The following is a 17,755-nucleotide window of genomic DNA, read 5'->3' on the forward strand; positions in this document are numbered from 1 at the left end:
CACTCACGGGGGTCAAGCCCTAGGAAAACGATCTCCCCAAACTCTAGTTCATCATTTTCATAGTGCTTGCCTTGTTACTTGTTCATTTATAATAGAGCATATTCTTTCAAGAGATTGATAAAGGAAAGGACAGACAATTGAAGGTGAAGGAGATTTTCACGGAGGATAAAACAGGCAGCTTTTGGAAAGGTACAGAAATGCCCCGATTCTCCCACATGCTGAATGGAAGCCCATGGGATTTTATCTTCAAAATATGTTAGTTCTAACCTTCCTAAACTGTGCATGCTTTTTAGAAATATGTGGGTCATGAGCCATTGAATATTTTTAAGGACTATGAACTTTCTGAGGACAGGCCCAGTGCCTTACTTATCTTTGTATACTCCTGCCCTACATGAATCCCCCCATGCACACACATGTGCACACACACACACAAGCACATCCACACATGTCCCACTGCCTAACACTCCTGCACATAGTAGCCATTCTGATTTCTTTCCTAAGTCGATAAATATCAACTTACATGAATTATTAGGTACAGGGATAAACGTAATATAAAACCTAAATGTAAAACATTGACAATAAGGCTCCCATTGGTCTTTTGATCCTGTGGACAACTCACTTGCTTCTCAGTTTGGTTCTTTTGTCTTGGCTTCTGTGTATTAGCCAGATCCGGCATCTCAGGGAACATCTAGCCAGACATATCTGCATTTGCCTACCTACAGAGTTTATTGCATAGCATAAAAACCACAGGGCTATTCCCTTATGCATATAGGATGCAAGAAACAATGTGTCTTCTTTGGCCTACCATGCTGCCATGTGCTGGGTCATCCTTTAGAACCTGGACCAGTGGAATGAGGCAGCATATGTACCTTTTCACAGAAAATCATCTCCATATAGACAGTAGTAGCTGATGGTGCAAATGAGCTAGCTGTTTCTACACCAATAAAGATGAAAGGAGACATCTTTTCCAGTTGAAGCTGAGCAAACCACCATCTCCTATGCCAAACATTGCGTAGGTCAGGTTGGGAAAGCATAGGCACTGATAGAATTTCTGTGGAGTCAAGGCTGGACTCATGGAGGCTTATTAATCATTTTACTTGTCTCTATATTTCCTTCTTCATCCTACGAATGAAGTGGATAGGTCTCGCAGTGATTGGGAAGCAGCTACCCACTCTAAAACATACCCAAGACATGGTAAAACAAACTGTTCTGGCAGTCCTCTAGGGACCAAGAATTTCCCTCACACCGTCAGGCAGATCAACCTACTTTTAATGAGTTCTTATTGATAGGAAACTTCTCTTGATATTGAGCTTAAATCTGAGCCTCTGCCTGCTTCCACTCAGTGTTGATGCCTCCCACTTCTGAGGGCAAACCAAACAAGTCTCAGTCCTATTCATGTGCCCTTACTTCAAATATTGGAAGGCAAAAATTTGGTGCTAAATCTGCTCTTCACCAGAATAAACCTATGCCACTCCTTTAATCAGTCTCTCCAAGCTAAAACCTCCCAGGATTCTGGATTTGGAATAGAAGAGCCCTTAGAGGGCCTTTATTTTACATATGTAGAGCTCAGGTCAAGACATTTTCAATGACTTGCCCAAGATCACACGGTTCATTACTAGAAGATTTGGAATTCCCAATCTGGTCCCTTCTCCATTTTAACATATTGACTCAATCTTTTTTTTTTTTAATGGAGCCTCTTCCTTTTTAATGGATGACTCCAATTAACTGCCTCGTTGATATGATTAAACTTGAAAGAACAGGTTTATCAATCAGTGCAAAAATGTGGTTGGACCTTTGAGGTTTTCATAAACCCCATCCTTTGACTGTTGAAAGCACTGGTCTGATGATGCCTCTCTCTATCTCAAGAAGTTATTTGGTTCCTTATTGCCTTTAAGGTAAAACAAAAATGCCCTCTTTGGGTACTTTGAGTCCTTTTAGTCAGGTTCCTTGTATCCTTCAAGGCTGGTTGTACTTTTTCCCTCTACATGCCTGTAAACAGTATCCTGTCTCCCACCTCTGGGTCATTGCATTAGCTTTCCCTCATGTCTCCTCATCTCCAGCCCTCAGAATCTCTACTTCCTTTCAAGGTTTAGCTCAAGAGCTGCCTCCTACAAGAGATCCTTCCTGATAACCCATTTCTTAATGACCTATCCTCAAGATCATTGCATTTATTTTGTGTGACATTGGATATGTAGAGATGGCCATCAATCCAGGAAGACCTGAATTCAAATTTTGCCTCCCTCTGACACATTCTGGCTGTGTGACCTTTGGCATGTGACTTCTCAATGGCCCAAGAAACTCCCTAAGAATATTAGATGCAGAATATTTGTTGATTTAAATTAATAGAAAGAACTCCACCTCTGGGCTTTCCTTATGCTGAATGAAATATTCACAAGTCCAGATTCCCTCTGTCTCCATCTCTATGTTGCCTCTATCTCTCTCCCTTTCTTCTCCTTCCATAAATACACACACACATATACACATATATGTATACACACATCTTTTTGCATATTCACATGTACTTTACTGTCTTCCTGTTGTCTTGATTTGTTTTGTACACACTCCTTCCTTCTCCTCTCCTTCCACTCTGTTTAGTAGAATATAATCTCTTCAAAGGCCAGAACAGCTGCGTCTTCAGTGCCTAGCACTACCCCTGACACTTAGCAGGCACTTAAGAAATGAGCATTAAATTGAATTGACTTGAACATGAGTCCAGGTGTCATGGTGGTTGCTATTTGCCCTAGATATCTCCAACTTATCAATTTCATTCCTAAAATAACTCACATCTGACCACATTACTCTTGGTCAAGGTACAGAGACTCTGTGGCCTATCAGGTGCTCAGATACACTGTGCCTCTTTTAAGGCTGCCTAAGATTACACTGGACAGCTACGTGGTACAGCGGATAGAGCACTGGACTTAGAGTCAGGAAGACCCATCTTCGTGAGTTTAAATCTAGCCTCAAACACTTACTAGCTGCGTGACCCTGAGCAAGTCACTTAACCCTGTTTGCCTCAGTTCCTCCTCTGTACAATGAGCTGGAGAGGAAATGGCAAAGCTCTTCAGTTTCTTTGCAAAGAAAACCACCAAAAAAGACTCGTAAAGAGTCAGATATTACTAAAAGGACTCAACACCAACAGCAAAAAGTTACACCAACTCTTTGGGCTTCCATAAGAAAGGACTGACAACCCTTGACACTTACTATCTGTGTGACCCTGGGCAGGTCACTTAACCCCAATTGCCTCACCAAAAAGCAAAAAAAAGAAAAAAAAAAGAAAAGACTGGCAATACTGAGCTTTCAGTCCACTAAAACTCCTGGGTCTTTTCTGGATTAATTGTTGTTGAGCTTCATTTTATTTTCACGAAGATGACTTTCTGAACCCAAGTATCAAACCTTTTATTGATCATTATTACATTTAATAATTAATTTTATCTGCAGTTTCTAGCCTGTTAAGATTGTTTTGAATCTTGAGTCTGTTAGCATGCTAGCAACCCTTCCTAGCCTTGTTTAAGGGCTTCTTTTTTAAGTAGGCCATCTGCATTTTTGATGATGTGATTGATGAAAATGTTAATTAAACACAATAGGGTCAAGCACAAATCCTTGGACCCTGTTCTGGAGACATCCTGCCAAGTAGACATTATGAAATCATGGTTCTAAAATTGGCAAGAATCTTAGAGACCTCTTAGTCTACCCTTCAATCTACAACTCAAGAAACAGGCCCAGGAATGTTAAGTTACTTGCCTGTGATCACACAGGTATCAGGAGAGATTTGAACTCAAATCCTTTGACTTCAGAGTCAGTGTTCTTTTCACTGTTCCATATTAAAGCTTTAATGATTACTCTTTGAGTTTGGTCATTTTACCATCTCCAGAGTTTCCTAATTCTAGTATTTTCTAAATCATATCACTAGAGCTTTCTTACCAGAGTTTCAGATGATTTTGTAAATTGAGCTATTTAAATCTCATTAAATGATGTCTAAAACATTTCCTTGATCTATTGACTGGTAGTGACCCAATTTAAAAAAATGGGAAATCATGTCAGGTTGGGCATGACTGATTTTGATCTTTGTGGTTACCCAAATATATAAGCTCTTCCTAACATACAAAAGATAGTCCATATGAAATCAAACAAGAAAAGCCTCCCAGCATACATCAAGAGGGCTGGGCTGAGAGGCAGACAAAAGGGAATAAACAATGACATCTGAAAGGTGAGAATATAAGGGAGAGGTAAAGGTTAAATGGAGCCAGCAGGGATACACAAGAACATGATAGCCATTGTATATTTGCTGTAGTCATGTGTTACCCATTCACATCAGCTTCAAGCATTCTGTGGCAGCCATGGGGCACAGTGGACGAAGCACTGAGGTGAGGTTCAGGAAGACCTGAGTTTGAATCCTGCTTCAGAAATGTACTAGCTGTGTAATTCTGGTCAAGTCACTCATTTCTCTGTGCCTCAGTTTACTCACCTGTAAAATGAGAAGCTCGATACGTTTTAAGGTCTCTTCCACCACTAAATCTATGATCCTATGAAAGGAGGCAGCTGGGTCCTCAAAGATAACTTAGGTAAGAGGTGATAGTGGAGTTACTTGAGTTTATTGAGGGACTTTGAAAATCATTTGACTAAATAAAAAAGAAAGCAAATTTGGTGATTACAAGCGCTCATTCTCCATTCAATTCAACAAGTACTTATTAATTGTTTACTATGTACCAAGTGCTGAAAATATGTAGGGACTGAACCTGGAATTTCATTAATGTAGGAGACTTCCAGGTGGGGAAAATCTATCTACACATGTAGATAGGCATCTTCTCTGCCACTTCTAGTCTTTTTTTAAAATTTAAAAATTTTTTTTTTTCCTTTTGGCTAGGCAATGGGGTTACGTGACTTGCCCAGGGTCTCACAGCTAGTAAGTGATACGTGTCTGAGGTCAAATTTGAACTCAGGTCTTCCTGAATCCAGGGCCAGTGCTCTATGCACTGTGCCACCTAGCTGCCACCTAGCTGCCCCCTACTTCTAGTCTTAAAGCATGGCCTAGGGTCACATAGCCAGTATGTTAGAGGTGGAACTTGAACCGAAATCTTTCCGGCACCAAGATCAGCTCTCTATCCACTAGGCTACATTGCCTTCCTACAAAGACTGGTTAAACAGATCCCACACTCAAGGAACTTAAAGTTCAGGGGGGGTGGGGGCACTAGTAACTAGGGGAGCCAGGAATGAGCACCTGAGTTGACCCCTGCAGGGGGACAGCAGTTGCATGAAACAAAAGTGAGGAGGGATAACATTCCCTAAGGAGGTTATGAGGGAGAGCTATGGAAGATAGTTTATGCAAAAGCAAAGGAGTCTTTCTAGGAAAAAAAAAAACATAGGTTTTTAAAAATGAGTGTACAAATCACTTTAAAATGTATTTATCTATTGTGCCTGAAGGTTTCTATGTTTCTGGGATAAGCACTTACCTACTTATCTCCCCCAAATCCAAGAAGTAGGAAGTGTAATTACTGTTATTCCTATTTTACAGATGAGGAAAGTGAGGCTGGGAGAGGTTAAAGTCACTTTTTCTGGTCACAGCACTAGACAGTGCTGGAGACAGATCTCGAACCTTGGCCTTTTGCCTCTAAGCCTACGATATTTCCCTCTACACCATGCCTCTTCTCACTTTCCCATTCCGTAGCTCTTTACCCCCATTTTCTCACTGATTTCCAGGTGTTAAAAACTTGTAATACATGAGCTTTCAGTTTTTTAATGTCTTTTTGCCTCTTATTTACTTAGACTGGCGTGAAGAGCCAATGGGATACATTGATAAAAAGAAGGCCAAATTAGGACTCAGCCTTTTTTTTTTATGTTCAGAGAGGAATTTATTTAAAGAAACTTTCCTCTGCATTTAGCTCTGTCTATGTGGCCTAGACCATTTAAATTAACCCAGACTTCTTTAAAATTGTGGGATGGGGACCTCAAAGATAATCTAGATGTGTAGCCCTAATAATAGCTCACTTTCATTTGGTTCTTTAAGGCAGAAGTGTCAAATACAGTGGGTTGAACCATATTAAAGTGCAGTTGGGCAACATATAACAAAATAAATAACTGTGCAATAGAACACAGATAATGTTAATGTTAATGTGTGTGTGTGTGTAAATTAATATGTGAGTTGCAAGGATCCTTATTGTGGTTTACTGCCTTCTAAGTTCTATTTGAGTTTGACGCCACTGGTCTAGACAATTACCCTGATTTGATAGGTGAAGAAACTGAGGCCCAGAAAGATGGCCCGAGGACATATAGCAGTAAATAGCCAAGCTGGAATTTGAACACAAGACTTTGTGTCACAGGCCTCAGTCTTCCTTTGGTGTGTGTATTAGCTTACATGGCCACCAAGGTCCCTTCCAACTCTCAAATTCTACAATTCTGGCATCTGTGTTTGTTTGTTTAATGGTGGAGGTATGCCCATATGCCTAGTTTTTGGGTGCATTTCCCCAGACTCCTTCTACAAATGAAAATTCCAACTTCTGCATCATCACAGGATTATAGGGCTAAAAGCAATCTTGACATCATTTACTGCAACTCCCTCAGGAGGAAACTGAGTCCCAATGAGGTTAAGTTACTTGTCCAAGGTCACAAAGGTCATAAGTGTCAGATGGGGGATTTGAACAATTGTCTTGGGTCTCCCAAACCACTATACTCTTTTGCCTATACCATACTGCCTCAATACATGGGGCCATTTTATTTGATCTTAACACAGAAGGCAAGGCCAAAAAATCTTGATCTAAAAAACAGAATTGGGTGGGGGAAGAGGTTTGTGGATAGTCAGTGCTGCAGATCCAGGATCATATTCCCTCTGACCCTCAAACTGGAGACATTACCTCATCAGGCTCAAGTGATCTGGGGCAAGATGTCTGACATCAAGTCCATGAGTGATGCCATCAGGCCTGACAGTTGCTGGCTGCTATGAGAGCTACAGCATGGGCAACGGGGAAATTAATTTGGCGAACTGTCTTATTAGACCAATGGAGAGGCTGAAGTCTGACTCCGGCTTGATGGACAGAGCAGGGCTGGAGAGGGCTTCACTCGACAGTTGGGCTTTTGAGCAGCTGAGCTGATGGTTATGTTTCCTGGAGGGAGATTTCCTTCAAGTGCTTTTCCAGAGCTGGATATCTCTGTGTAACGAGCAACAAGCCTTAGTCTTTGCATGCAAGTTTGAAGCATATCTGCTCAATCAGCAAAGCTGGATGGGCTCTGAATGCTACTTATGAACATTTGAACTTTCCTGTTTTCTTATAACCCAATCTTTCTTATAGGTATTAAATGGGAACCAGATGAGAATGGAGTCATTGCTTTTGACTGCAGAAACCGAAAATGGTAGGCAATACAGTCAATCCGTGAAATTTATTGAAGGAAAGCAAAAAGGGAGTTTTTTAGGAGTAACTTTTTTTTTTTTAAATTTTGACTTTTGATCTAGGTATATCCAAGCTGCCACTTCTCCCAAAGATGTTGTTATTTTAGTGGATGTGAGCGGCAGCATGAAAGGGCTGCGCTTGACCATCGCCAAGCAAACAGTGTCTTCTATTTTGGATACGCTGGGGGACGATGACTTCTTCAACATCATTGCTGTGAGTCCATCTGTTTGACTTTAGCTCTGCATTTCATTTTTACTTCATACCTTCTGATATCACGGGATGAACTTTGATGATTCCATTTCAAACGTGAAATCTGGAACCCAGGACTGTTGGACTGGGGCTGGCCATCCTCCACTGCTCTAAGGCTCAATCTGCTCATCATTACTTTGTAGAGTTGGGGTTAACTTTGTTTGTGGTTCAGCTCAAGGGTCACTTCTTACACGAGATGGCTCCTCATTCTCTCAGTTTCTAGCCTTCAGGAGAGTATTTTGAACTTTTTTGGGCAGTTACTTAACTGCATATATGTTATTGCTGCACTCGCTAGCAACTCTCCCCAACCCCCACCCCATCCTGTACAATGTAGGCTTCTTGAGATTAGAGACTGTTTTGGTTTTGTCTTTATATCAATAGTACATAGCCTGAAACATAATAAACATTCAATGAATGCTTGAGGGGAAACAATTAATGAATGAATTCAATGTAACCTTACGGGACAATGGATCCTGGCAATCAAGTGGGCTTTTAGGGAGTGATACCACCATTCACCTATGGTTGTTGTTGTGTTGAAGTTATTGTTGCTCAGTTGTTTCAGTCATGTCGGTCTCTTTGTGACCCCATTTGGGATTTTCTTGGCAAAGATACTGGAGTGGTTTTCCATTTCCTTCTGTAGCTCATTTGACAGATGAGAAAACTGAGGCAAACAGGGTGAAGTGATATGATTACACAATTGATACATGTCTGAGGCTAGATCTGAACTCAGGATGATGAGTCTTTGTGACTCTAGGCCTGCCACTCTATTTACTATGCCAGCTAGCTGGCCAACCCATGATAGGCCATTGCATCTGGACGTCTATGAGGAGATCCTGTAGCTGACTTGTAGACACTAGGCTTTCCAGAATTTGGTGATGAGACAAAATTATATGGCTGTATATTAAGTTTATTATTATAAGGCAGCATGGTGGCACTGGGCTTGGACTCAGGAATACTTGTGCTCAAATCTAGCCTCAGATACTTGCTAGCTATGTGACTTTGGGCAAGTTACTTAAACTTTGATTGCCTCAGGCTCTCATTTGTAAAATAATAATGGTGCCTACCTCCTATTGTTGTTGTAAGTACCTAATGAGATAACTGTAAAGCACTTAGCGCAGTGTCTGGAACATAGCGTTACAGAAATATTAGCTATCATTATTACTTACCATGTGGCAATACTTTTAACTTGAATATACTACCAGTTTTGTTTTCTAGCCATATCCTTTACTCCATTGTCTTCCTCATATAGATGAGATTTCATTCCCACATTATGTTCCCTTGTTTCTGAATGCCTTTCCATTTTCCCTTAAGCACTGGAGTGATCACCTTGGTCAAAGTTTATCTAGGCAAAGATCTGGGTGAAAAATCCTAAGAGGTGGACTTTTTGAAGGGTAGAATCGGAGTTAGAGAAACCACTATCTATATTCTTTTAGACTTATTATTGATGTGTGTGTGTGTGTGTGTGTGTGTGTGAGAGAGAGAGAGAGAGAGAGAGAGAGAGAGAGAGAGAGAGAGAGACCTGAACACAGTCATGACCTATCATTGAACTCTGCATGGAAAGAATGATGGAAATCATTTTCTTTTTTATTCCGTTCTCACGCATAAGGCAAAGAGGGAATGTTATGTAGGATGAGATTGAGGAAAAACACCTCGTATCTAGGGAGAGGATCTGGCTAAATAACTCATTGGCTTGTTGGCCTTGATAGTTCTTCTGAGGGCAATGGTTAGAGCAGTTCTTCAGGAAAGTTAGTAGCAATAAGCCTGCCAAAGGATAGAAGGTCTCACTTACAGCAAGTAGGGAGAGCATGACAGCTATTGAGTGACTTACAAAGAGTGTGTAATCTTTGTATTTCTGACACTATTCATGTGATTACTATCTATGCTCCATACTTACGTTGGTTTCCCATGTAGAAACAAAAGAAAGAGGGCTCAGAGACAGACCTCTTCACTTTTTAGGACATTTGGGAAAATAAAGTGTTTTTTTTTTAACCAAAAATGGAAAAAGAGTTCCAGTGTGAAAACAAAAGGTAAAAAGAATCCGATGTAAGAGATAATTAGTGCCCTGTGTCAGTGGGTGAAGGGTGGGAAAATGTCACCCAGATGAGAGAAAGGAAGACTGAACACTTCAACCTAAGTACCTAATAGGAAGAAAGGGCAACTTCTCTTCTTTCAAGTTCTAATGATATGACTCTCCAGGTACTTTGGGTGAGAAGTCTCACAACTATGGCAAAAGGGAGAAGCCTAGTTAAAGTGGGTGGTTCGGTATCCTTCTGAAGAGCACCAAACCAGCTATTTGTTGACCTAATATAGACAAAGCTGTCTATAGAGGGAGAAATAGAAATAATATTGTTTGGGAGAAATAGAAATAATATTATTGTCAGATTTTGAGATACCAGCTATCCAGAAGAATTTGGGCTGAGAGATTTAGTAAACAGACCACAGACTTTTCAGCCAGAACATTATATATGCCCCAGTGGTGATGGAGAACTCCAATTATCTGGACAGCTGGTGTCATTCTGGCTTTGACCAAAGCAAAACAATTCATAACACCTTAACTTGCTTTAATCAGAATTTTATTCTCCAAAAACAAAAAAAAAAGGAAGATCCAATAAAGGAGATTTCTGAGGCATTTACTCTGGAGAAGAATATGGAAGGCTTTCATTAAATACCTTTCTATATTTGAAAGTCTGAGAGTTGGATGAAACTTCACAGAAATATTGATTTCAAGCTCAGAAGTCATTAGTCTAAGTTCCTTCTTTTACAGAGGAGGAGGCTAAAAAACAGCCAGGGAGAGGAGCAACTGCCCAGGGTGCCACAGGAGGAGCAGAGCTGGCCTTTAAACCCAAGTCTTCTGGTCCCCAATCTGGTGCTTTTTCTACTGAACTGAATCCTTTCTTCCTTTTTAACTGAGTCACAACGTTTTTCTCTGCTTGTCCCCACAAGGCACCTTGAGTGGATGAACAACAAGTGAAGGTTGTTTAAAAAAAAAGTTTCTTTAGGCTTCACGTCAGGAAATGCTGCCTGACGATGAAAACTGTGCCAGAGACAGAAGGGCTGCCCTGGGAGGCGGTGGCTTCCTCCCCTGCAGGATTCTTCTTGCACTGGCTGGAGAAGTCCTTCATGGGTTACAGAAAGGATATCTTAGTCATGTATGATTGGGACTACCTGACCCTTAAGGTCCCTTCCAAGTCTATCATTCTGTGACTTTGCCAGAGACCATGTGGGATTCAATTTAAGCTACAGAACAAAATGTGAGTTTACTCAGAAGTGACATCAACTTTTCTTCCTTCCCTCCTGCCTTTTCCTCCTTCCTTCATTCCTCCCTCCCTCCCTCTTTCCCTTCTTCCTTCCTTCCTTCCTTCCTTCCTTCCTTCCTTCCTTCCTTCCTTCCTTCCTTCCTTCCTACCTTCCTTCTTCCCTCCCTCCCTTCCTTATTTCTTTCCTTCCTTTCTTCCTCCCTCTCTCCGTTCCTCCCTTCTTTCTTTTCTTCCGTCCTTCCTCTTTCTTGATATGTTTCCTGTTTCTCAATTTGTCCCTCCTTATCCCCTCACAGAGCAACATCTCATGCAACAACAACATCAACAGTTAAAATGGAAACAAGTTCACCAAAGCAAGCCAGTATTGAAAAAAAAGTTTGATGCCACATGTCCTTTTCACTAACCCCCAGTCCCCCACCGCTGCAAAGAAGATGTGGGAAATAGCAAGAATTTCATGCATGACCTCCATATCTTTGCATCATTGAAGGACTGGAAAGAAGGGAGAAAGCAGAGCCCTCCAAGAAAATAGTTAGCTGCAGTGGCCCCCAAACCATCACTTGCTACCAAATTATATTGCTTGAGGAGCCATTTCTTTCTTTGGTGGCAAACTTTCTTTTTTTTTAAATTTTATTAATTTATATTGATTTATCAACAATCACTTCCATATGCTTTTGAGTTGAAAATTTTTCTCCCCTTGCGCCCCCCCACCCTCCCCAAGATGGCGCACAATCTGATATAGGCTTTACATTTACATACCCATTAAACAGATTTTCACATTAGTGAAGTTGTAAGTAAAAATTAAAACCAGTAGGAGGAAACATCAGAAATATGAAACAAAACTCAACAGAAGGTAAAAATAAGTGATAGCGATTTGACTTCCATAGTTCTTTCTTTGGATGTGGACAGCATTTTCCATCCCGAGGCCTCTGGAGATGTCTTAGAGCCTTGTAGTGCTGAGAAGGGTTCAGTTTAACAATGTTAGTCATTGCATAACGTGGCTGTTATTGTGTACAGAGTCCTCTTGGTTCTGCTCACTTCACTCCATATCAGACCATATAGGTCTTTCCAGGTTTTTCTAAAGTCAGCCTGTTCATCATTTCTTATAGCACAATAGTATTCCATTACATTCATATACCACAACTTGCTTAGCCATTCCCCAATTGATGGGCATCCTCTCAATTTCCAATTCTTTGGGTGGTAAACTTTCAATGAGCTAGAACTTTGTATTAGCATTGAAAGAAAGTTATTACAACCTGCTAATCTCAACTGAAATATGCAAATGCTGCCTGATTAGTTCCTCTGTGCCCTAAAACATTTACTCTACTTTCCAAAGATAAGAGGTCATTAAATTTAGAATATCTTTCTTATTAATCTTTAATTAATTATTACTGAAGTATCAGAGGCTCAATTGAAGGAAAGCCTAATTACATTGTGAAGTCTTTATAGGGAGAGATTTATTGACCCACTATCAAAACTAATCTATTCAAATAATCTAAGTTCATTAAGATGTACAAATATGTAAAGTACAATTATTAAGCTATTTAAATAGCCACGTTCAGCCCATGCCTAATAATAGAATTATCTGTTGTCATAGGATAGGCAAGAAGCAAATGAAGTGTTTTTGTTCACTCCTATTAAGAAATACATTAGGGCCATGGTAAGGTGGCACTTCAGTAGGTTTGTAGACCCAGGCCCTCACATGAAATCCCCAGTGTGGGCCTCGGTTGAGATCCCTGGTTTGCAAAGAACTAGAACTACCTCTGTGACCTTGGGCCAATCATTGAAACACTGTGGGCCCCATTTCTTGAGAAACAGTGAGGAATATTGAATAGGCTCTGGACTTGGAGTTTGAAAGTATGGGATGTAGACAAGTCATTGACCCTTCTTCCAAGGTTTGTGAACCTGGGTGAGTCACTAAACCTTTTCATCTGAAAATGAGAGACTATGTTAGTTGTACCTCAGGAGGATATTGTGAGGTTCAAATGAGACCATGACCATGTGGTGTTTGATATCCAATGCTCCAGAAATGGCAGTTGTTATCATCAGCCACCTGAGTACCATCCATGCCTGAGGGTTTTTCCAGCTCTCTAGGCTTTGTTTTATGCTCCTGTGGGGCACTATTAGGACTCAAGCTGCTACACTGTTCTTCTATGCCAGCCACTTAAGGCCCAGGGAGGTTAAGGGAGAGATGGCAATGGACAAATGTATTGACATGTTCTTATAAACCTTTGGTGTATCTCCACCTAGGATTGCATCAGGTTAGAAAAATCTCCTCCACCAATGCAGATCAGTAACTTAACCATAACCTAGTCATTGAAGGTAGCCTAGAACATTGAGAGATCAAGCAATTTGCCCAGGTTCACATAGCTAAGCAAGATCAGAGGACTGGTGGCCATGTCTTCTTAAGTCTAAGAGTAGCCCTATGGTGGCATATCCACCATGCCACATGACTCATATCATACATCATATATCATCATATCATATTGTGTCATATTGTATCATATCACATAGCATAGCATATCTAGGATGATGGCACACTATAATATAGCATAATGCAATATGCTATACTATGATATTGTATTATATTACTATATTATATATAATATAACATGGTATGCTATAATCATACGCAATATGCATTTATGTATTTATGCATATAAGAAATTTAATGTATTATACATGTCTGCCCCTAGGATCTTTGAAGTATCAGAGGCTCCTGTGAAGGAAAGTCTAATTACATTGTGAATTCTTTTTTGGGAAAAAAAATTTTAGCAATAAAAGTAAATGACATTAATAGTTATTTATACCATAGTATTTATAAATAATAGTAACACTATAATTATTTCAGTAATTATAATAGCAATTTGACTTATTCACCAGAGAGTTTTTTATATGCATATTAAAATCCATTTTTCTACTGTGTGGTCAAGGCTGGAAATTAGATTTAAGTGGAAATCACATTAAAATATTATAGACACAAATAAAGAGCTTCCCCAAAGCCCTGAAAGCCGAATGTCCCAATTGGCAACATTTTGTTTGGCTTTCGTGATCTCTAAAATATTTAAATACTTTTTGTCCTTTTCCTTTTGTTTGCTTTATTGACACCTGTCCCCCAACACCCCACTCCTACCTCAATGAAATTAACACCTGAACATCCTTAGAACAAGACTTGCCCTCATGACAGTGTGGGCTCCTGCTAAAAACTGGTCTGGGTCCTGTGCCAAAAGAATGAAACCGTCTTTAGCCAATGTAATTAAATCAATCTTTGTCACATAAGCCTGCTGTCTATGATACCAAGAGAATGGGAGGGGGCCGGTCTTCTCTCAACCTTTCCTTGGTGAAAATGCTAGTGAAGAGCAGACTTCTTCAGAGACAAAAAGTGAAAATTGACTGTCAATCAACTTTTTATTAATATTGTTGTTATTATTACACACTTACTACAGGCCAGACAGTGTTCTTATCACTGGGGAATGTGCAGAAAGGCAAAAAACATAGTCTCTGACCTCAAAGATTTTACTTACATTGTGGGGGAGACCATATGAGACAATATGAAAATAACTGCGGAAATACAAGATATATTCAAAGGTAAATGGAAGGTGATCTCATAGGTAAAACCATGGTTCCTGTAGGGAATGAGGGGTGAAACTGGGAAAAGACCTCCTGTAAAAGGTGAGATTCCACCTGATTCTCAAAGGATATCAAAGAAAGTAAGAAGTCGAGGGAGGGAGAGAATTCTAGGCAACCAACCTGGATCTGAAGACAGAAAGCCTGGATTCAAGTACTATCCCTGCCAATTACTGCTGGTGTGACCTTGAATAAGTCACTTGATTTTTCTCAGCCTCACTTTCTTCATTGGTAAAATTAGGGGATTGGACTCATTGACCTTCACAGCTCCAATCCTATGATCTTATGGCTTTCCAGTTGTCCCACCTAGAAGTTAGGCATATAATTCTTGGTCTTGGCTTGGAAAACAATGATCACCAACTCTTCTCATTTGTATAAATCTAATTAGCCCAACATTTGCATTGCTATATTTAAAAAAAAAGACTAAAATGTTGGAGAAGGACTTTGTTTAATGCTGTCTGCTAAGCCTGATTTGTATATTTTACTAAGTTCATTCCCCAATGCATCTACACATTATGAGGGAAAGCTTGCAATTCAAGTCTTTCCGGAGCATAAACATAAAAAGATAATGTTAAAAATCATTTTAGCTTTCATGGGCAGGTTATTGCAAAATCTATCTAAAATTGATGGGCTAGATGATTGAATTACAAAAGAATAGTTGAAATAGGAGACTGATTTTGTGCAGTCTCAGTTAAAATTTAAGGTCAGATCATTGGTGCGTGAACAGCAATGTCTGCGGCAGCAACAAGAGAAAGGCCTACTTCTCTGACTCACTTTGAAGTGTAACTCCAAGCCATGCATTAAATTAACAATATTACCATCAAAACCAGAGTGCTAATTCTGTCCAGGGTGGAAATTGGAAAAAATGACTTTACAGAAGTGTAAGTCACACATTAAATGGACAAAATATCAACTGGGCTGAGATTGTTAAATCAGTTGCAGTGTCTCAGCCAAGCTGTAGTTTTTGCAAACATGAATAGAGAAGAGCAGTATTAGTGGGTTTGACCCTGAACTTTTTGATTCCCTACTGTTACCATCAAGGCAAGGTTTCACAGTCATGTTCTCCATAGGCCATCGGTGATGGATTCGCTTCTTGAAATAATAGACTTGGGTTCTAAGATGGGGAGGTGACCCTGCCCTTTTGGATGAGTTGGTTCAGCACTTCTAATTGTGTCCAGTTGTGTTTCAGATTATAGAATAAATGTTTTTAATGTGGAAGATCATGAAGGTGCCTTTGATATGGGTGGAAAAGTTGGGGTTGGTTTGATTGGTTACATAATTGGTATGCCACATTTTCCTTCTGGGAAGCTACTTAATAAAATGAGAACTAATAAAATTATAAAGCTGTTTAACTGAATCCAAGCAACCATGCCCAGAAATCTTGAAACACATTTAGGGAGTTACTGTTTTTGATCTATTGTGTCTTTTGGGGTCACGTCATGTCTTCTCACACTTGCTATTAAATTGTATTTTTTCCTCTTAGACTGTTTTTCATGCGTATAAAGTTTCTGCCATCACCCTTTTCTGCCATCACCTTCTTTTCTTTCCAGTACTTCCCATCAGTTTCTTGTTCTTTGACATGCAAAGTTTGGGTTTTCTTTTCTTATCTTTCTAATTTTCCCAGAGTAGAACAATTCTAACCCAAGCTTCTTTTTACTAAGTTTTGCTTAGTCATTGTAGTGGTATTATATTTGTTGGACTTTGAAGACAAGTCATTATCTTATATTCTGTCCTTTTATATTTAATGTTCTTCCCACTATGGTATCAGTAGATTAAATGATTGCTTTTAGTAACTGAATAAAATTGTTAGCATATAAGTTCATATTTGTAGGTTCACTGGAAATGTTTTGGGGATGTCTTGGGATTGTTTCATTCTTTGTTCTCATATCTTTAGCACCTGTAAGCTTCTGGTATACAGCAGGTACTTAATAGATACTTGGAGATTGATGAATCTGCAGTAGCACACAGGATAACAGGGTTGATATGTCTGCTAAAGCTACATATTTTGAATTTTTTTCATTTGATCCATCTCAGAAATTATGAATATTTTGTATGACAGCATCTGTCATAAATGTTATTCTTCAATTTTTACACACCATTGTTAAGTCTTGGCAAAAAATGAATGATGTTTATGGTGGTGGTAGTCATCATTCTTCTCCACTGGTTCAAGGAGTTCAGCTAAGAATTGTTCTGAAATGATCTGTGGTATTATCTTATGGTATTATTGTTTCAATTATTCTAATTTTTTTTGCTATTATTTTAGTCTATCTTTTTGCATTCATTATTTCTTCTGAATCTCATAATAACTCTACTTGTAGGTGCTCCAGGCATTATTTTACCCATTTGAGAGATGTGAAATGTGAGGGTAAGAAAGATTAAGTGATTTGCCCAAAGTCACAGAGCTCAACTGTGCCATAGGTGGAGTTTGAACATCCCTCTTGCTGACTACATGTCCCTGACTCCAGTTTTCTATCCACTTTGTTCCACTGCAAGGCTATGTTTTTTTTTCTTTTGTGGATTAATCTCCCTCTCCTCTTGGTAATTCTTTAGTGGTTATTCGGGCCCAAGTGCAATAGTATTGAAGAACATAGAATAAGGGAAAGTTTCTTCTTCTAACTCATTAGATAACAGCATCCAAAAAAGGGACCTTGACATGATAGAACACTGAGTCAAATCTAATTAGATGAAATTGCATGGGGATAAATGCAAAATCTTATACTTGGGTATAAAAAATCAACTTCATAAGATGGAGAGGCATGGTTTGTCTTTAATCGAGCTGAGGTTTTTTGTTGAATTTCAAAGTCAATATGAGTCAGCTCTGTGATGTGGCAAACAAAAAAAAGGGTAATGAGATCTTGGGCTGCATTGAGAGATGATGGTCCCTCTATACAGAGAGTATTCGGAAGGGAAAACCTTGAGATGGTGCCAAAGACTATGGACAGGTCAATGAGGATGAGGATTGAGAAAAGGCAATGGATTTGGCAATAAAGAGATCATTCTTCACTTTGGAGACGTTTCAGTTGTTTTAGTTGAGTGATGAGTGGAGAAGCTGGATTTTCAGGGGGTTTAGAATACAGTAAAAGGAGAGGAAGTGGAAGTCTGGAGAATAGACAGCTTTCCCAAGGAATTGAGCTGATAAGAGGAAGAGATATATAGTATGGTACTTTGATGACACTGTCAGATCAAGTGAGGGTGTTTTAAGGATCGAGGAAACATGGACCTGTTTGTAGGCAACAGGAAAGA

General features: G+C 39.6%; 1 protein-coding gene across 4 annotated transcripts in view; it reads left to right on the forward strand.

Annotated features, from left to right (window-relative positions):
• The window catches only part of CACNA2D3 (calcium voltage-gated channel auxiliary subunit alpha2delta 3), a 1,023,339-nt gene that overhangs the window by 441,056 nt on the left and 564,528 nt on the right, over positions 1–17,755 (forward strand). For all 4 annotated transcript variants that reach the window (XM_020970614.2, XM_020970616.2, XM_020970615.2 and 1 more), the window contains exons 7-8: positions 7,284–7,344; positions 7,445–7,595. In XM_020970614.2, coding sequence (XP_020826273.1) covers positions 7,284–7,344; positions 7,445–7,595 — 212 coding nt within the window. The remainder of the gene's footprint in view (positions 1–7,283; positions 7,345–7,444; positions 7,596–17,755) is intronic.

This window comes from Phascolarctos cinereus, unplaced genomic scaffold (assembly GCF_003287225.1).
Source record: "Phascolarctos cinereus isolate Bilbo 61053 unplaced genomic scaffold, phaCin_HiC Scaffold_4;HRSCAF=312, whole genome shotgun sequence".
Taxonomy (NCBI): Eukaryota; Metazoa; Chordata; class Mammalia; order Diprotodontia; family Phascolarctidae; genus Phascolarctos; species Phascolarctos cinereus.